We start from the raw sequence: 20,948 nt of genomic DNA on the forward strand, positions 1-20,948 counted from the left end.
CCAAAGTCAACTAAAGTTTGTAGCTTCCTTAGCCTGGGCATTTCCATTAGTTCTTCTAAACCTAAGCTCTGCTGCTTTAAAAGATTCTCTTTATGTCTATATGAAGCAAGTACTAAACAAAATATAGACTCTGCAAAGGGAGAAATATAAAAATTGTGAGGGAGACTTTAAATGGAAAGTGGGATGGGGACGAATACAAAGGGGCAGGAAGGAGGGAGAACAAATAACACTAAGAATGTGTGAACTAGCCATAGGGAAGCACTGTTTTATAAGCTTACTTATGCACACACGCGTGCACACACACGCACACGCACACGTGCACATGTGCACACACACACACACACACACACACTTCCCCTAGAGGCACTGCAGGTGTAGCTATGTCACATGTGCATTGATAGATGGCCAAGAGAAAAAAGGCTGTATCTATGTATCTACACTTCGTGTTCTGACCTATAAACATCCAAATGATCAACAGTTAACATGCCCCCCCCCCCCCCAAAAAAAAAGCAAACCTAAAACGACCACTAGTCCAGAGTCCTGACGGGTAGTTAGCCTGAGAAAACCACCAGTTCAGCACCAGGCAGGCCAGGACAAGCTCTCAAGATGAGGAGCAAGCCAAACTAGAAGAAGAACCCAGCCTGGGACCACAGGCCCTGACAGGAGTGAGTCCAAGAGAGGCAACTTTTGCAAGGGGAACCCTCATACACGGCTGCTGAGAATGTAAACTGACACAGCACTATGGAAATCAACGTGGAGGTTCCTCAAAACTGAAAAACAAAACGTGGCCTGACTATACCATTCTTGCATTATATACCCAAAGGAGTCTGTCAGCAGACCACAGAAATAATTCTATGTCCATGTACATTCCTATACTACCCATAATAGGTAGGAAAGGAGCCAGGTTAGGTATCTATTAGTAAATAGACAAGTAAAGAAAATGTGTTAAATATACACAGACATATATTGTGAGAATACATTATGATAACAATATTTCCTACATTCTAAGTCTGGAACTTTTGCTGAGTTACCAATACTCCTTGAGGTCACTTACACTTAAGACTGCTACCCAAATGTGTACTCAGGCTTTTTTAAAATCTGCTTTTAAGAAAACAATGTAACAATCAACCTTATTTACCTTGGATTTCCCATGTAATCAACGTTTACAACGTAAACTAACCACAGCTGTAATCTTAAATTATGTACCCTTTGACACCCCAACCCTGAACAATGCATGTGTCTCATTTGTTGAAAGCAGCAAATGCAAAAGAGGAAAGCAATCTTCTCAAGCAAACAACCACCATAAACATTCAACACAAGATTTGGATGTTGACTGATGAAAAATGATGTCATAATACTGTTTACTATCTGGGTCAGTTGGAGTCAGTGACTCAATCCCTTGTAAACTTCTGTTAAAGATTTCTGTCAAGTATCCCATTCCTTCCCCCATGTGACGCTTTCTGTGCAGCTCAAAAAATACAGACCAGAAGAAGCTCTTTGTTAGGAGAATAGAGACACGGGGAACATAAAGCAGAGAATTCAAATCTGGCCTCAATCTGGCTCTAAGAGAAAAATGCTTTTACTTATTTCCTAAATGTGACAAAAATGCAAAACTAGTGATTCACAAAAAATGTCATTAATACAAATGCAGGGTTTTTTTTTTTTTTTTTTTTTTTTTAATGTAAACAGTGCCAATAAGAATGGTACAAAATGGGCTGGAGAGATGGCTCAGTGGTTAAGAGCACCGATTGCTCTTCTAGAGGTCCTGAGTTCAATTCCCAGAAAATACACGGTGGCTCACAACCATCTGTAATGGGATCTGTTGCCCTCTTCTGGTGTGTCTGAACACAGCTACAGTGTATCCATATACATAAAGTAAATAAATCTTTTTTTAAAAAGGGTCAAAACTGATAGAGCCACACACAATCTCTATACCCAACACATAGGGAATACCTCAAAGGGGGCAAAAGAATGTCAGAGCCAGGGGACCTGGACATTTGCAAGACAGTGTCTTCTATACATGACACAGAAACTCTATCCATAAAATCTAAATAAACCCAGCTCCAGTTGACATCCAGTGTGAGCAGGAAAACCTCCTAAGGCCCTTCTATACCTAAATGAAGAGCTATAGACAAGGAACTGTTGCTGAGAGGAAATCAGTCTTCTCCAGGGAGAAGCCACTACAGGTTATCTAATCCTAACTACTCAGACCTAAACATATATACATAAGAGGAACACTAAATTGGACTCAGCAGGTTGTGTATACATACACACACACACAAAATTAAAGAAGAGGAGGTCATGAATTTGAGAGAAAGTGGTGTTGAGAAGACATGAAAAAGTTGGAGGGGGAGAGACAGGGAAAGAAATTATATAATATAGTAGTTATATAAATTCTCAAAAATTAATAAAAAAGAATATTACAAAACCAGTTCTAATGCTTCCACTCCTGATTCCTTACTATCTTGGTCCCTTTCTGAAAGGTTACCAATCTCTCATGGATCCTTCTGGGGAAGATGCACAAATCTAAATGCACTTACGTGCAGGACTCCTCCGTGTGTCCATCAATAGTAGTCGACTGCTCTGCACTGTGCTGTTAGCTGCTGCTGTTCCCCGGGTCGCCTCAAGAGATGGTTTCAGTTATCTACCTCATTCTATGATGTAGTGTTCTATTCTTCATTGTAGTGTACACATGAATGCTTCTCTGTATTGTGATAATACCCTTTGCTGATATTACAATGAACTAAGCTGTAACAAACACCTTTGCCTCCATGTCTTACAAGAGAGACCCTTTTTGCTATATCTAAGTAAATTTTACGTAGTAACTCAACTACCTACTAAACACAAAGTCTAATCACAATTCATTATTGGTTAAAAACTTAAAGCCTCTTCCTCACCAGCATTTTTCATTTTGAAGCGTTAAGTGGCATTGTTCCATGGTGCAGGCCAGAGAATGCCATGTGTGGGGCATCATGACGACTCGCATGCTCAGGTGTGAGCAGGTAGTAAATTGTATCACAAGTGACACTGAGTACTAAGTGCCTACTGTTTTATCCAGATTATCTAATCTAGCACGGGCACAAATATTTTCTTTGGCATAAAAGGTAACTTCTGAGGACATTCAGATTTGTTCAGCCTGACATTCATATATTATACCTAACCTGGTACTTCTAATCTCACGCATACCTTTGCAGCCTGAGACCAATAAATCTTTTATCTCCCACCAGTTTGCTTTCTTCAGATATAAAGTTCTGCTTCCCTGCTGGAGGACAGGCCCCAAGCTGACATGATTTATGTTACTGCTTAACCCTCCAGGCCCCCAGTTCAGAGCTTATGGGGAGCCCACCACCCTTTTGTTAGTCAGTGCAACTCCTTGGGACCCTCTTCCCCTGACCCTGTTAAAACCTGCTTCTCTAAGTCCACTCCAGCTCTTGGTGAGTTTCTTCTCCATAAAATAGACCACAATGTTTGAATAGACTCCTTCTCTATGATCCTTTGGTGATATAACAGATGTTTGATATAACAGATGTTTGAATACACTCCTTCTCTGTGCTTCTCTGTGATCCTTTGGTGATATAACAGACATTTGATATAACAGATGTTTGAATACACTCCTTCTCTGTGATCCTTTGGTGATATAACAGACATTTGATATAACAGATGTTTGAATACACTCCTTCTCTGTGATCCTTTGGTGATATAACAGACGTTTGATATAACAGATGTTTGGATACACTCCTTCTCTATGATCCTTTGGTGATATAACAGATGTTTGAATACACTCCTTCTCTATGATCCTTTGGTGATATAACAGGCAGATAATACCAGGAAGACAGGTTTCCCTAACTCAAGGCATGACAAAAGTAATTTCCAGAACATTTAAAATCTGTAAGTAATGCATAAACTAGAGAAAAACTGGAGAAAATTCAGATTCATTTTGTTACTCTTGGCACATGAAGAGGCAAACCTTGTTTGGGAAACTCGATGGGATATAAAAATAATGGTTTTCTTGGGTCCCTTTCAATTCAGACTATAATTTTGAGCAAAACATCATAAAAGTATGATGTGGTGACAATGAAGAATGAGTCATAGAGACTGCATTACAGACATGATGGATTAATAAGGAAAGACACAATAAAACTGTATTTTGTTGTTGTGGGAACTAAATCAGATTTATTTGGACCATGTTCCATGTAGGCTAAATGAGAAAAACTAGTCATTAAGAAATTTCTGGCTTTACCAAGGCCAAGGAAATAAAATGCAAGAGAAGCCAGAGAAGGGAAAAAAAAAAAAAAAAAAAAAGTAATTGTTCATAGAAACATCTTAAAATGCACCTTATTGGGACAGGGCAGGGTGGGGAGGTGACACCAAGAAAACAGAAGAAAATCTACCAATAATATACTTTTCACTTACTCTCCAAATGAACTAAGTATTAATTTTTAAAAACATAGCTATATCTTTTAAAGTATTTGGCTCAAAGCTAGGTTAATCAATATTCTTGTAATTTCAATTTTAGTACAGTTGGGACATACGCATATAGTAGAATGAACTCTGCAGTGTCAGAGAAAGCACTGTAGAAGAAAAGGCTCCCCAGTCAGTAAAAAGGCAAAAAGGGTAGAGGAGCCAACAAAGTAAATATGTGAGCATACATGGAGGGTAGAGGAGCCAACAAAGTAAATATGTGAGCATACATGCTGCAGCTACAAAGCTGCAATGAACTATCGCTTGGGCCCACGGAATCCCCCACTGCAAGGGCAAGGAGGACAGCAGGAAGGGAAGTAGAGATAGAGAGGAGGCTGTGGGTCCCCTCTGGGTTACAGAATTTCACACGTGCTTCCATGAGTCTTAAACTAAGGTCACTGGGTAGATGTTATGATAAGGAGGGAAGAAATTAGGATATGAGTCTGTGTAGGTGTGGTACAATTTTGGAAACAGTAGTCTCTCTTTATGGGGGAGGTAGGGAACATATCCCAAGAGTCTTGGTAGATAAATGAAACTACAGTTCAGTAATGTAGAACACTACATACCCTTTCTAGTTTAACTACGCACTTAACCATTCATTATAACTTTTGTGATTTATAAGAAAAATATTACATTTCATTTTCTTTTCCAACAATTTCACAGAAGTGTTTTTTCCCATATATGTCTTTTCAACCCTAGCACATAATTTTATGTTTCCCCTTATTAAGTGTACAACAGTCTACCTTTTCACTTAAGGAAGCACTTTACAGTTTCTCCTTGGCATACCCAAAATGTACATGTCACTATGTTTTATTTTATTTTATGTGTAGTGATGTGTTGTCTGCATGCATGTCTATGTACTTCTGGAAACCACGGAAGTTAGAGGAAGACATTGGATACACCAGAACTTACAGGTGGTTGTGAGCTGTCGTGTAGGTCCTCTGAAAATGCAACCAGTGATCTTAACCACTGACATCTTTCCAGAACTAGCATCGCTACTTTTATACTTTGGGATTTGTAAGTAAATAAGAGTTACTTGACTACAACTGTCCACACTTTGACATTCAATGTAATAATACAAAGATCTACTATCTAAGATCGCCTACAGTTTAGGGATCATTGTGAAAAGTGGGTACTGTAGTAGCTCTAGGCAATGTTTTACTCGACAGTAACAGACCATCTAACAAAAAAAAAAAAAAAAAACCAGCAGGCATATGAAGCACTCTTTTGAGTAGCTGATCAGGGTTGTCTAAGAGACTTCAAAAACATTACAGGCTATTGGCTATTGCCCATGGTTGCTCTCACAAGTTAGAAGGTAAGTCCATATTGCTGAAGACACCATGAACTTCTGACACAGGCCCAACCCGAGTTAGATCTGACATGAAAGCCTCCTCCCTGAGGACTAACTTTGATAATACCAGAAGCACAATGCAAGCTTCCAAAAGAGAAAAGCAACCAATAGTCCTACCCAATTATGATGCTATGAACCAACCAGCATGACACGATAACCCTAAGGGTGAAGTAGTGGCATGGACACCTTTGCAGTGACCAACAGCTCTAATTGCACTTAAGACCTTATCAATAAGAGGGAAATAATTCCTGGTACTGAAAACCTAGACATCTACCCAGGAATAGTGAAGTCATGGATACTGATGGATCTTAAAGAACCTACAACTACCACTTTACTAAACCAGCATAGACCCTAACAACATTCTAAATATTTGTTCTGTTCTTATACATGCAGATAAGTGGAGTCCTCATCCCTTATCAAGCAAACTTCTATTTACAACAGATGAAGAGTATGACAGAAAACCACAACCAATCAAAATGCAGAATTAGCACCAACTGATAAATCTACCACAAAACTCCTACACCTACAGTTCAGGGATCATTGTGCAAAGCGGGCAAAAAAATTATATGAGCCTGAGGAACAGAAAGTTAGCTGTGAGACTGTGTCTCTTACAAATATAAGGGGCTATTTCCATCAAGTCTCACCAGAATGACTGTTTAAACAGGAACTGAACAAGGATGACACCAATAAACATGCTAACATAAATGGGGGGAAGCCCAAGAGGTCTCAACCTTACACAAAGAACTACAAACCACAGTGACTGAGGAATGCTGAGCACAGGAGAAATAGTATTCCTCAGGGAAGAGCACATCAATGGGATTATTGCGCTGCACAATAATTATAAAGATCATTAATTTGAGAGGCAGTTGTACAGGGGATACTAGCAGAGTTGGAATGGGAAGACAGCATAAACATGATATACAGTAATTAATGTATGAGGATCTCAACCAATTGTTTTTTAAGAAAAAAGCATATAGAATATGTGACAGAAGATCACAACTGAAATAATGATCAATAGAAAAAAAGCCACAAACAAGAAGCAGAGAAAGAATCACAGGACTGAGCCATAGGGAACTCTAGAGCTTAAATACTGAAGAATTTAGAAACAAATCTCAACTCTAAGAGTTAGAGACATCTAAAGAGAATAGAGGAAATCTGCGAATGTATGGAGTCTAGACAGCCAAGTATTAAGAGGAGCACCACTCCTACTCATCTGGATACTCTGCTTTCCAGCAGCAGTAGCAGTTACACAGCTTTAGACAGACCACATAGCTCACAAACCTGACAATATTTACTATTTGACCCTTTAATAAAAATTATATCATATTTTGCTTTGAAAGAATAAGAAGGGAGGGAACTAGGAAAGTATTGTTCTGGTTAGTTTTTGCAACTAGAAATGAACTAGAGTCACCTAGGAACTGGGAATTTCAACTGAAGAACTACCTCCATCAGACTGGCCTGTGGGCATGTCGATGGGTCAGTTTTTTAATTAATGATTGATGAAGGAGTGCCCAGCCCCATGGTGGCTTGTGGGTAGGTGGTCCTGAGTTATGTAAGAAAAGCAGGCTGACCAAGCTGTGGGAAATAAGATGGTAAGCAGCATTCCTTTATAGTCTCTGCTCCAGCTCCTGCCTCCAGGTTCTTGTCTTGACCTGCCTTTGCTTCCCTTGATGATGGGCTGTAAATTTAAGATGAAATAAATCCCTTCAACCTCAAGTTGCTTTAGGTTAGTATTCTATCACAGCATCAAAGACACTAACTAGAACAAATGTAATACAATTTTAGGTCACATAATGAATTCCTGATGTTCAGGATTTGCCTAACTTTGAGTCTGAAATGTCCCTCAAAGGCCTAAGTGTTAGAAGCTTGTCCTGTCATTGGTGTGACAGCCAAAGGATGGAACATGAGGTAGAACTTACTGCAGTGCTAAGATACTTTCAAGTGTGCCGTCAACAAAGCCTGTGGGATACTGGTCTGTTTCTCTCTTTTGCTTCCTCTCAAAAGACTCTCTCTCTGGTTTACTACTCAGTCCCTACCAATACATGAGTCTCTGACACATGCCCAGTGTACTAAGTAAATGGTCCTGGAACAAAACCTTCAAGACTGAGTCAAGGTCAACTTTTACTTGTCACAGATAATTTAGTGTAACAGAAAGGTGGTGGATTTGTTCCTTTTCTCCTTGCTGTAACAAAATACCTAAGAAAAGCGACTTAAGGAAGGGTTTACTTAGGCTCACAGCATTAGAGTAGTCAATTGTGACAGGAATCATGGTAACAGGAGTCTATGGCAGCTATGATGTCTGCAGTTATGAAGCAGAAAGAGATGAATGCTGGTACCTAGTTTGCTTTCTCCTTCTTATTCACTCTGGGCCCCAGCTGAGGGAATGGTGCCCTACCCATTCAGGATGTGTTCCTTGTTCAGTTAAATCTTTCTGCAAACACCCTCATGAACACATGATGATTATAAATCCCATCATGTGACAATAAAAATTAGTTATCATAGGTGAAAATATAAACATTTTAATGGGATTGTTGGTACCATTTTCCTCTCTGGCATAAGAGTAGAGCCTTGGGACAGTTTGGTGTTAAGTATGGAGTTTTGCCAGGAAAGAATTATGGAGCAGGCAACAACCTGCTAGCCCAGGCCCAATCGGGGAAGTGCTCAGTGGCCACTTACTGGAAATCCCACATGGCTGCTGGGCTTTATCTCCTGCAGCTCCTGCATCCTGTCCCTCTTCCCAAGATTGAGGAGTGCCCAGCCTTTATGGTAGCCAAGGCATTTTAAAAATAAGCTAATGTGTGTGTGTTTCATTCTCAGATCCAAAGTTAGCTCCTGAGCGGGTGCGCACATGCGATCTGAGAGGTCAGTATACAGTATGAAGGTTAGTACAGTATGAGGGAAAAGTATAAAGGAGAAAAATACAGCAACAGAGAAGTACAGCAGGTAACTGCCTCCTGGTCCTCATCTGAGCTACAATGGGGGCCTAATAAAGGCAGTAATCTTTGAAACACAGCTCCCCTTCATCTCCTCTGGGATATTTCAAACAACAACCAAGTTCAATCAGCAGAGGTGGCAGAAATAGGACATGGACCAGAGTAGACGTAGAGTTAGTAGGGTGCCCAGGTACACAGGGACCCACAACACTGCAGCATAGGTGGGAAGCAGGCTGGTCTTGACCAGAATAGGACACCCAGACATGGAAGATCATCAAAAATGCAGTGGCAGAGGCTTCAGAAGTAAGGAGCAAGTCAGCTGTAGCTGACTCAGGGTAGGACATCCAGGCATATGAGGACCCACAGCACATATGAGAAGAGGGGAGCAGGTAGGATGCGACCAGAGTCAGATGCCCCAGCATGCAGGGACTCAAAACATGCAGATAAAGTGGCAGAAGGGGGAAGCAAATTAGAGCTGACCTAGATTAGAGCACCCAGGCATACCATAATTTGTGACAACAGAAACAGAGCCCAGCCAAGGGGATGTTGATGATAGTGTTATCACTGATAGTTGCTGACTCTCAGGGGAAGACCAAGGACAGTTCCATAGTTTTGAGCACCAATCTCACAGAAGAAGAAAAAAAAAAGTGGGGAAGGAGGTTGAACAAAAAAAAAAAAAAAAAAAAGGAAGTCAAGAAAAGATAAGGAGAAAGGAAGGAAATTTCAGAAATTCAAAGAAGACATAGATGTGCCCCAAGAGAAGAAAACAATAAAATAAAGAAGTGAAGTGAATTTCAGATATGTAAAGGCTACAGAGAGATGTCTTTTAAAAAAATTAAAGAAAATTAAAGAAAAAGACTTCAATAAAGAGAGAATTGGTAAAGAAAGCCAAACTAAAATGATGCTAAAAGGAGAAGAAAATGTAATGAGCTAAATGTAAAGCCCGGGGCAAGCAGCACAGACGACGGGAACCAAATGTAAAGCCCAGGGCAAGCAGCACAGACAATGGGAACAGAGTATCAGTGCTGAAGACAACGTAGAGGATCTGCATCTTTCCACCAAAGTCAGTAAGTGGAGGAAAGGAACACAAGGGACTTTGGGGTCACCATGAAAAGACCAAATTTATGAATTATAGAAATAGAGGAATTCCCTGCCCATGACAAATATTTCCCATTCCCATACGTATCCAGATATAAGAGGCCTAACAGAACACCAGTAGACAGGACCAGAAAAAAACCTCTCCATGTCATATTACAGTTAAAATTCTAAAACCAGAATACAGAAGAAGTGTTCTTTCCTCATTAACTTCAGCTGCTGACCAATCTTCTGAGGAAGTCCCATGTCCATAAAACAATGTCTTAACTGGTAATTAATTAATACGGGTGGCCCAGCCCTTTGTGGGTCACACCAGCCCTGGGCAGGTGGTTCTGGACTGTCTAAGAAAACAAGCTAAGCATGAGCCTATGACAAGTCTGAATTGGAGCCAGCAAGCACTGTTCCTACACGGTTCCCACCCTGACTTGCTTCAGTGATGCCCTGTGATCTGGAAGTGTAAGGCAAATAAATCCATTCCTCCCCCACACTTCCTGTGGTCAGCATGTTTAATTACAGCAACCAAGTCATCCAAGCACAGTAACAACTGATGATTCAATACAAAGCTTTAAGTCAAGAGAGGCTTAGAGATTTATATTGTGAGTTCTGAAAGACCAAAAACTGTCGATCCAGACTATTATTCTCGGTAAAATTACCAGTCTTAATTGAAAATTTAAAACTTTACATGATTAAAACTAATGGAATTTGTGACCACTAAGACAAATAATGAAAGGAAGATTACTCCAGAATACTGTATGGAAAAGAAGAAATACTGCAGACTGGAGAAAAAAATACCCAAAAGACTAAAGGGGGAAAATAAATACCAGAAAAACAAACCAAAAGAGATTAAGAAAAACACTACAAAATTAAATTAAATTTTAGAAACCAATACACATATTTCAATAACTATGAATATTAGTGGTCTCAATTCCCCCAAGAAAAGATACAGACTAGAAAACTGTATTAGAGAACAAAATTGATCTTTTTGCTTTCTCTCTGCTAGATTTCTTTTTGTTTGGTTGGTTTTTTGTTTTTGTTTTTGTTTTTCAAGACAGGGTTTCTCTGTGTAGCCCTGGCTGTCCTGGAACTCACTCTGTAGACCAGGTTGGCCTCAAACTCAGAAATCCACCTGCCTCTGCCTCCCAAGTGCTGGGATTAAAGGCATGCACCACCACTGCCTAGTGTAGATTTCTTATATAGCTGAGAACTCCCTGCCATAAATGACACTGCCAATAGTGGACTGGGTTTTCCTACATCAACTAACAATCAAGATAATCCTCAAAGACATGGCCACAGAGCAATCTAATCCAGGCAATCTATCCATTGAGACTGCCACAGATGACCCCGAACTATGTCAAGGTGTCAGCATAAACTAAGGAAGACACCTGGGAGTAACATTTTGTACCTATACAAATACAGTACTACCTTAGTAACAACTCCCCTCAATAAGACATCTTTCTAATTGAACTTTCAAAAGTATTCAAGTAATTCTGACCTGATTTGTGCGCAAAATAATGTTCTTGCTAATTAATATGCATGCAGCAAAACAAAAATATCACTGTGCATAATATTCATTTGTCCATGAAAAAAAGTATAGACAATTCACAAAATATTTAGGCATCTGTGAATAAATTCTATACTTATTTCACAATATATCACCTCTTTATATATATAATCTAACTAGGAAAAGGATTTCTCACAGCCTCCATAAATATGGAGGATAGATTGAACTAGAAATTTTAGGTTTTTTTTTTTCTTGTTGTTGTTGATACTTGAGATAATGTCTCTCTACCTAACTCAGGCAAGTCTTGAACTCACTATGCATTTTAAGATGACCTTGAATTTTTATCATTCCCCTGCCTCATCCTCCACACCCAAGTGCTTAAAGGTATTTATCACCATAAGCTTAACCTGGTTCCTCTATTATCATTAGCATGTATCATTTATATAAAATAATGGCTTATGACATTTTTAAACATGTACACAATATTTGATGCTATTCTCTGCCCCCTTTTCAGCCTCCCTTAACCCTCTCTTGAGTCCTACTGGTCTCCCTGCCCCTCAGGACCAAAAAATATGAAAGTCTCTAAATCTGCATTCCAATTTAGAAGCAAGCCAGCATGGCATCTCCCAGCCCCACATCTTTAACTCAACTCAAACCCCTTTTTATTCTTTACAATGTACATTTTAACTTATGCATTATTATAGCTTTTTGTAAACATTGCTTTTGGGGTTTTTTTCTTTTCTTTTCTTTTCTTTTCGTTTTGTTTTGTTTTCTTCCGAGGCAGGGTTTCTCTGTGTAGCCCTGGCTATACTGGAACTCACTCTGTAGACCAGGCTGGCCTCGAACTCAAAAATCCACCTGCCTCTGCCTCCCAAGTGCTGAATTAAAGGTGTGCGCCACCACTGACCGGCTGGTTTGGGTTTTTTTTTTTTTTTTCTACTTTGTGAGTTCTTCCTGGGTCTTCTTTTCTCTGTCTCCTAACAACATCTTCTCTGGCTCAGCTCAGCTTCTCCAAACTCCACTGTCATCACCTGTCTTCTCTGACCCTACTCTTCTATCTCCTGACCCTACTTCTGCCTGCTCTGAAAATCCTACTACCACTCTCTCTCCCTTACTACTCTCTCCCTCTCCTCTCAGCCTCTGCTGGCTTTATACCCTTTCCTGTTCCCCAAAGTCCAAGAGCCGACTGACAATGAAGAGCATAGGGTCACTTAAAGCACATATTTCATACTGCATATTATGTTCTGACTTCAATTATATTACCTGACATACATGAAAATAACCCAAGCCTCCTATACAACCTACACCTCTGCCAATAAACATTCCTCAAACACATCCATAACTGACTAGATGATTACTGCATCATCTCTATGAAACTGCCATCTGTTCCAGTGGAATTACGATTCTTTCAAAGGAAGCAGCTTTGGACTGCCTTAACTGTCTTATAGCTGAGCTGACAGGCTTTTCCCATTTCTTCCATCATGGTTATGTTATACACAGCAAAAGCCATCGCCTTCTCTTAGAAGAGTTCTCAAACATCTTCCATGCTAACAGAAAGAGACAGATGCAACAGTGAAGTCCAAAGCCTGAGTTCACTGTCCCCTGTCACTGTTCTCTAGGGCTTCATGTCAAACACGCTGCGTCGTCAAGCATTTTCATCTCGACTTTGCTTTTCGTTTAAAATTTTTTTCCTCTGCCGGGCAGTGGTGGCGCACACCTTTAATCCCAGCATTTGAGAGGCAGAGGCAGGCAAATTCCTGGGTTTGAGGCCAGCCTGGTCAACAGAGTGAGTTCCAGGAGGCCAGGAGGGCTACACAGAGAAACCCTGCCTTGGAAAACAAAAAGGAAAAAAAAAACACCCAAAAAAATTTCCTCAATTATTTCTTTATTCTTTAACTTTAAAGGTCTTAAGTGTGTATAAGGAAATCTGAAAATCCTAGAATTCCTAGTTATAGTGAATTCACAGTTACTGTGACAATATGGTAACCACATTTCTCAGAATAGAACCTTCAACATATAATCTTTAAAAACTATGGTATCTAGAAAGAGAGCTGGCACTATTCCAGAATACCCAAGGCCAGGACTCTGAAGATGAAGCTATAGTCTCTGTACCTTCATCTATCTATGAAGGTAATGAATACAATTTTATGTGGAATGGCATTTAAATAGAAGCAAACAAGAATGTGGCAACAAATATAAATTCTCAACAACTACCTGATGAAAGGAAACAATCAGCTTAACAATAACAGCTTTATCAACTGAGATGTCTCAGATGCACAGAATAGCTGATAAAACTGTAACTGTTGCTAAGGAGAACATGTACCCTCATGACAAAACTTCACCTATAAATGCTATTGCTAATAACTACAAATAATAATTCCAATGTTTTCAGCTTTCTATAAAAGTATATGAGCCACAGCATAAACCTCTTCCTACATCAAGCAATAAACAGATTAAAAATATACTAAAACTCCATTCACATGTAGATATTGAAAAATTCACCCACAGCAGACATCATGGCAAATATGGGTGATAGATGGGAATGCAGCTACTGTGTCCAATGTGTTCCAGGAAGAAAAGGGACCTGTAATAAGTTGTATTAGTGTGGATACATGTAACAAGAAATCAGAGTCTATCATGCTAAAGAATTAGAAGGTACTGGTAATCACTAAATGGGTGATGATACTTTCTTATGAGAGTGGTTTTACTGGGCAGCCATTAAGGTTTGAATAGCTTAAGTATCATGATTTTTTTTATGTCAATGGTCACCATTTAACTTCACACAGAAATTATAGCATTTATCTATTTCTTATTTTTATTTTAGTCTAGTGAAGTAAGTTCTACAACTAAAATGAAGCATAGGAAGATAGTAAGAGTCACTTGTTTCAGGTAAGTAGAAAGTTATTTGGGAAATGTTTATTGGAGTAGGGTTGCTTGAGATTATGAATCGGACAAAAATACTACCAATAATAGTTAAGAGGATTAATTTAATTAATATTGGATAAGAGAAATATTAGAGTTTCTTAAATTAGCAAAAAAAAAAAAAAAAAATTACTGCATGCAGCTGTTAGGGAAGTAGAAATAGAGTCTATTCTACCCCCTGCGACATCTGGGAGATTCCATGTACAGTCCAAAAATGATGGGGACAAAAGCAAGATTACAAGAGATTGGTCTTATGAAAATAGTATGACCACTCGGATAACTATGGCTTATACTCAATATCAACTAAGATAAGTTATGCAAAAGTTATTTGAACCGCACAAAACTAGGATCCTTCACGTGTTCTTTCCATTACAAGGGAAAGCAAAACAAAACCGCCAAGCAGTACAGTAAACCCGCGAGCTTTGGAAAAGCTAAGGAAGCCGACTTCCCGGTGAGTAGTCATGTACGTGTACACAAATGCACAAAATCAGGCGGATTCCAAGGCCTGATTTAAAAAAAAAAAAAAACCCGTTACAAACTGATAGGCGTCAATCATCATCCTGGATTTCATTTACACCACCCCGCTTCGGCCAGAACCAGGAAGCCTGGAAAATGTAACTTCCCCCAACATGCAGTCGCTCGCCAGAGCTAAGAGCCCTCGCCCTGGGGCAACGGAGAGCCCCCTCTCCACGCCACGCGGAGTCCCAGAGCCGCACGGTCACAATCCCGCTGGCCCAGAGGCGATCGGGCGGGGCGGGGACTCAGGGAGTTCCACCGCGACCGGGGAACACAAGGGCGCGGGGCTCACCAGCTGCCGCACCTCGTCGCATGAGGCCATAGCCCTGGTGAGACGTAGGGAAACGGTGGTCTCAGGCTGGACGCAAACGCAAGTCCCGGGCCGCTTCGGAGAGAGACCCGCTGGGCGTAACTGGCGGGGCACGGGGCGTGCCCGGCGCCCCGCAGCCGTTAATGGGCGGGGCGGCCTCTGCGGAGGGGCTGGGGCGGGGCCGAGACGGACGGCTGTGGGAACGCGCTAGGGACTGCCAGGGGCTCCCGCACTCCGAGCGAGTTTCCCCCGGGTGTGCCCCGCCGGACGTTTAGGACGAAAAGCCAAGTGTGCAGGGAAGGTGACTAGAAACGTGAGCCTCGAAGGGAAAGCTCTAGGTCCCTCAACTCCCCGCCACTGGCGGAAACAGTGGATGCGAGCCCGCGCGGAGCCCGGAAGTGGGCGGGGCCTCGAGCACAGACTGGCGCAGAGATTGAGTCCCAAGCGGAAGTGGGTGTGGTGGGGCGTGTCTAGTAGGACACTGCCCCAGCGAGGCGGTGTCTGCGCCCGCGGGACTCCAGACTCTTAAAAAGCTGGGATCGCGTGCTGCCAGCCCCTGTGATCCAGCCACTCTTCGGGTCCTTCAGACGTTCCGGCCATGGTGTCGGGCTGAGCCGTCCTGGGGCTGAGAAGCGGAGCCGTGGTGAATGGAGGGGTCACTGGAGCTGAGCTCAGAGGCGGTCCTGCGCTTTCTCTCCGAGCGCGGGGGCCGGGCCCGACACACGGAATTGGTGCAACACTTTAGGGACGCCCTGGGTGGCCAGCGCGAACAGCGCACCCGCGCCCGCGAACACTTCAAGGAACTGGTCAACGCGGTGGCCACCGTGCGCACCGATCCCGCGGATGGTACCAAGTATGTGCATCTCAAGAAAAGGTTCTGTACGGGGGAGTCCCCCCCGCTTGAGGCCGCGCTGCCCCGGAATCCCCCGCGTATCGAGGTGACTGAGGAACCTCAAGTCCCGGACCTTCCAGCGGAGCCATGCGAGGACAGCCAGCTCCAGGAGGAGGCAGATCCACAGTTGTCTCTCGGACTGGGTGGCGAACTGAGCGCCCAGGAGCCTCCGGCCCCTGCTCAAGGTGGGGCCCAGAGTAAGGACTCGCCACAGGAGGTCGAGGCTGAGGCCGCGTCCTTGGCGTCCGGCCCCGGGTCCAGCGAGAACCTTAAACTCCCTGCACATGGCAGTGAGGAGGCTGAAGGGGGCAGTTCCCCTAGTGGGCCAAATACACCCAGGTCGGCCCGTCAGAACTTTCGGGACCTAGTGATGGGCAGCTCCCCGCAACTAAAGAGAAGCGTGGGTCCTGGGGACGGGAGCGCTGGGAGCATCTCGTCAGGAGGTCGCAGCAGAGGAGGGGGCGACTCCGATAGCGCATCCTTAGCTTCTTCGTCCGCAGAAGAGGAGAGCAGCGGCGGGGGCTCGGTTACCCTGGATCCTCTCGAGCACGCCTGGATGCTCTCAGCTTCCGAGGGCAAGTGGGACAGCCTAGAAGGGCTGCTCACTTGTGAGCCCGGCCTGCTCTCGAAGCGAGACTTCATCACCGGCTTCACTTGTCTCCACTGGGCCGCCAAGCACGGCAGGCAGGAGCTCCTAGCCATGTTGGTCAACTTTGCCACCAAACACCAGCTGCCAGTGAACATCAATGCCAGGTCGAGCGGAGGCTACACTGCCCTCCATTTGGCAGCGATGCATGGGCATGTAGAGGTGGTGAAGTTACTAGTGGGTGCCTACGACGCAGATGTAGACATCAGGGACTACAGTGGGAGAAAGGCCTCTCAGTATCTGAGTGAGAGCATTGCAGAGGAGATCAAGAACCTGGTGGGAGCCCTGGACGAAGATGACGGAGACAGCGCCGCCGGCCGCGGGAGTGGGCGCTGGAGACTTTCAAAAGTGCTCCCATCACACATCACTCACAAACTCTCCCCGGTCGTGGAAGACGGAGCTGAACACCACCACCACCTCGCCGAGGGATGGACTGGGGGAAGCAAAGCAAAAGATTCAGGTCGCAAAGCCTCGGGCAGCTCCAGTGGACGGATAAAACCACGACTCAACAAAATCCGATTCCGAACGCAGATCATTCACACCACTCCCTCCTTCAAGGATGCTGAACCGCCACTGGAAGAAGGGGAGGAGGAGGAGGAGGAAAGGTCTCTTCGAGGCTACCCATCTTCCTTTAAACTGAGACCGAAGTCCAATGTGTTTGGGTAAAAAAAAATAATTCGTGCTAAAAATGCTAAGGTTTATTTGTCTTCAAGGAAGTAATACTGTGCATGGATAAGAGGTGGAAGCGGAAAAGACAGGATAAATTATGCATTTCAACTTTCGGGCTTGGGGTGGATCTGTAATAATCCTTTCAGGATAGCATTCTGGGGCAAGAAAATGTCTTTGAAGTGATTCATAATGCACTGATTTGCGCCTCTTCCCCGACCCCACCCTTGTAACCTGGAACTTGTGAGAACTGGAATTATTGATGACTAAGAGTCCCTTTGCTTTTTAATCATGACTAGATAGCATGCAGAGTAAGGGCCATCAGACAATGCAAAACGCGTGGTAATGCAAACTGAACCTGCTAATGTTTGTAAGTGAACGAAACTGGAGGCTGTCCTGGTTTTCTACGGTGTGCACTTACTTAAAGTGCTAAAGAAGGGCAAGGTCAGAGTTGAAATGTGAAACTACAAAGGAGAATTATGTGAATGGAGATGGGAATCCCATTGATACTTGTATTGTAAGTAGCAGTTCCCATTCTTTTTAAAGCAATTTTACTTTTAATCACTGAACTGAAGAAGTAAGTCACATTTGCTTTTGGGTTACTGTAATCTGGTTTGTGCCTATATAACACTATTCAGTATACGGTACATTATGAACCACAAACTTTTGGTTAAATAGAAGAACACATTTATTTAAATAGAACACGTAGCAGCCTGTGGTACTTTTTAAAAATGTGTGTGTTGATTGTTACTAACTAGTTTTGCTACTCTTAAATTCTGAACTTTTTTGGGTTTGTATTCTGGGGATTCTTTTTGGTGACACTTACAATACTTAGACTGATTTACTTATCACCTAAACCATTCCTTGTTTAGAAAATAGCAAAACTCAGCATAAGTATTAATAAGCCTATGCTTCTGTGAAGTAATTATTAAATCAACTTAGTATGTTTCTCATGTAAGAGACATTTTATTAATTTTATTAATACATTCATAGTCTCTATGCTTTGTAGCAACATTTTACAAATGTGCAAAATATGAAATCTTTCACTTTTCTTACATTTCTTTGTATCTACTCAAAGAGCTATGGTGTAGTTACAGAAAGCCTGGGTAGTCTGCCCATTTAAAAATGGGCAATTTATTATACTTTATAAAGAGAAAGAGAAATGGGACCATTTCTGTATTTCAATGCTGCTAGCTATTGAATTTCCTTATATATAATTGAAAAAAACTATTCCTTAAAATTAAAGACTTTTACAACTGTGATCCTTAATTACATTCCATTCATTTGTGTTAAGAGTAAATGGATTTATAGTTATTTTAAAATTTAACTTACAAACATATTAAATCTTATAACAAGATTAGAAACTTCTGCGGGAGACTGATTTGGCCAGATCCTTCTCTCTCAGTCTTTCCGGTCTGATTGCTGAAACCTAAGTTATTAAACCCTACAACATAGAGAGCAGCCACGCCCTCAGATCAGAGGAGACTGCATGGTTATACAGAGCTGCACAGCGTGCTGTTGTTAACTAACCTCCCCAAGTCATAGAAATTTCTATCAAATTTGTCACAATTTATCTCAAAATAGCAGTTGTTTAAATATGGATTGAATATGCTCATGAAATATATAAGTTGTGGCTAAGGAGATGGCTCAGTAGGTATGAGCACTTGTTCTGCAAGCATGAGGACCTGTGACTGAATCCCCAGCACCATCTGAAAGGGTATGCATAGTTAAGGGTACGAGTAACCTAACATGAGGAGCTGAGACAGACAGATCCTCAGAGCCCAGTGACCAAGCCAACCTACCTGAAAGCAGTGACTTCTGGATCATGGAGAGGCTGTCTCAAGGCAGTAAGAAAGGCATAGAGGGAAGTCACCTAATATTCTACTCTGGCTTCAGAATAAGCACACATGGGTGCTCCCCAACATTCTCGTGCCTGCACTACACACAAACACACACCTAAGTAGCTACCCACTTATGTGCCTTTATCTTTGTTTTAGGATTTAAGAAGTAGATCATGTACGTTGAGCACTTTTTCTGTACACATAAGTGAAAAGCCAATGTAAAAAGCAATCATGTGTTCCATGTCTAGACATGTTAACTGTATCTAGTTCAGAGTAAGCCTACAGTTCTCATCAAGGACTTTTCAATTCCATGTTAAGATAAGGCAACAATCATTTAACTTCCTTTCCACACTAAAGGTTTAAAACTATGATAAACCATTACATTTTTTCTGGAGTCATTCCTGGGCAGGCCAGACAGCACAGCAGGTAACAGTGGTTGCCTTACAAGCTTAAAGACCTGAGTTTAGCCCTAAAACCCACAGTGAATAGAGAAAACTTAACTCCTGAAAATTGTCCTCTGACCTCCACATGTGTGCCATGGTGTCTCCACACCTGTACTCACATACCTGTTACACACACAAACACAGAAAACTAGTCAGTTTACATTTCTAAAGCACAACAAGGAACTCCCGGCATTCCTTGTCATGGTGTACTTTATGCAGTAAATATAACATTTTAAGCTACTTAACTCCATTCCTCTTTTTTTTTTTTTCAATTTCCAAATCAAGAGTAGAAAAAAAAAATGATTCCTATAATTTGATAATCATGAAGTTGTATCTCTCAATAGTGACAATACATAAAGACAGGCATCTATTGTCAAGAGACTGTGTAGTTTCAAAACGAGTTTATGTGTCTTCCGGATACGCTTGGAACTATGAATGTTAGTTTGCTTTTATGGTATCTGAAGTGCAGCTAATGTGGTACTAGTTTATTCACAGCTGAAATACTGGAGCGTGATGTTTGTCTTGTGCTTTAAGTAAGTGAAAGTTGGCGAGTTTAAGAATCTGTGAAGTTTGTCAAAATAAAATGTTCATGGTAGAGCTCAAATTTGCTAAGTCCCTGTGTTCTTTAGCTGCTTCACGTGTGCTGGGTTTTATGGTTCACAAAATGCTTCTCAGTTTCAGTTTTATTTGGTTCTTTTCCTACCTTCTAAGGATACAGTTACAGTGTCCCTAATTTATAGGTAGAAAATGAACATTGGGGGCCTAGAGAGTCTTCCTTTGCACAACTTTTATCTTTCCTGAACATTAAATTGTCACATTTTGAGGAAAACTGCTTTAGTTTGGCAGCAATAACGAAGAAGTCTCTTTAACAAACATCAGGACCTTTTAAGATGAAAAACATGAAGGCTGGGAAGCGGCTCAGGCCCTGCAGTGTTCACAGGTGTGGACAAAGGCTAACCTAATCAAGGTAAGCCCTCACAGGCATGCGCACCTGCTTGGTTCCTAGTGAAGCTAGATCCTGTCAAGTTAATTAATCAGTCTTAACTATCACAGAGGCTACATTAAATACTCTGGGAATTTGCTGAAAACCAGCGTTCTTTTAAATTATGCCAACTGCAGGAAGATATATGAAACTGGAGATCATGTTAATAAGCTAGGCTCAGAAAAGTATCTTGTGTTCTTACTCATGCAGAATCTGGGTTATGTATATACATGCACTTACGTATATATACAAGAAAGGATCATGGGTAAATACAAGCAAAGTATACATTGCACATGTAAAAATCTCATAATGGCACCTGTTATTTTGGTTGTTTTGTTGTTTTATTTTCTTTTTTTCCTTAATTTTTTATTCATTTTACATCTTGGTCA

The 20,948-nt window shown here is 41.8% G+C and overlaps 2 protein-coding genes and 1 non-coding gene across 8 annotated transcripts in view; 2 read left to right on the forward strand and 1 right to left on the reverse strand.

Moving 5' to 3' along the window:
- Septin10 (septin 10) overlaps positions 1 to 15,493 on the reverse strand; it is a 64,707-nt gene extending 49,214 nt beyond the window's left edge. For 2 of the 5 annotated variants that reach the window (XM_034523946.2, XM_034523948.2), the window contains exon 1: positions 15,072 to 15,283. In XM_034523946.2, coding sequence (XP_034379837.1) covers positions 15,072 to 15,101 — 30 coding nt within the window. In that variant the 5' untranslated portion in view covers positions 15,102 to 15,283. Of the gene's footprint in view, positions 1 to 15,071 lie in introns of all 5 variants that reach the window. The other 3 variants (XM_076917113.1, XM_076917112.1, XM_034523949.2) reach the window with 3 other exon arrangements.
- LOC117724972 (small nucleolar RNA SNORA17) lies at positions 351 to 486 on the forward strand. Its single transcript, XR_004608850.1, has one exon. It is a non-coding gene; the product is annotated as a small nucleolar RNA SNORA17 (small nucleolar RNA).
- The window catches only part of Sowahc (sosondowah ankyrin repeat domain family member C), a 29,705-nt gene continuing 24,192 nt past the window's right edge, over positions 15,436 to 20,948 (forward strand). For both annotated transcript variants that reach the window (XM_076917111.1, XM_034523950.2), the window contains exon 1: positions 15,436 to 17,810. In XM_076917111.1, coding sequence (XP_076773226.1) covers positions 15,737 to 17,293 — 1,557 coding nt within the window. In that variant the 5' untranslated portion in view covers positions 15,436 to 15,736 and the 3' untranslated portion in view covers positions 17,294 to 17,810. The remainder of the gene's footprint in view (positions 17,811 to 20,948) is intronic.

Source organism: Arvicanthis niloticus, chromosome 20 (assembly GCF_011762505.2).
Source record: "Arvicanthis niloticus isolate mArvNil1 chromosome 20, mArvNil1.pat.X, whole genome shotgun sequence".
NCBI lineage: Eukaryota > Metazoa > Chordata > Mammalia > Rodentia > Muridae > Arvicanthis > Arvicanthis niloticus.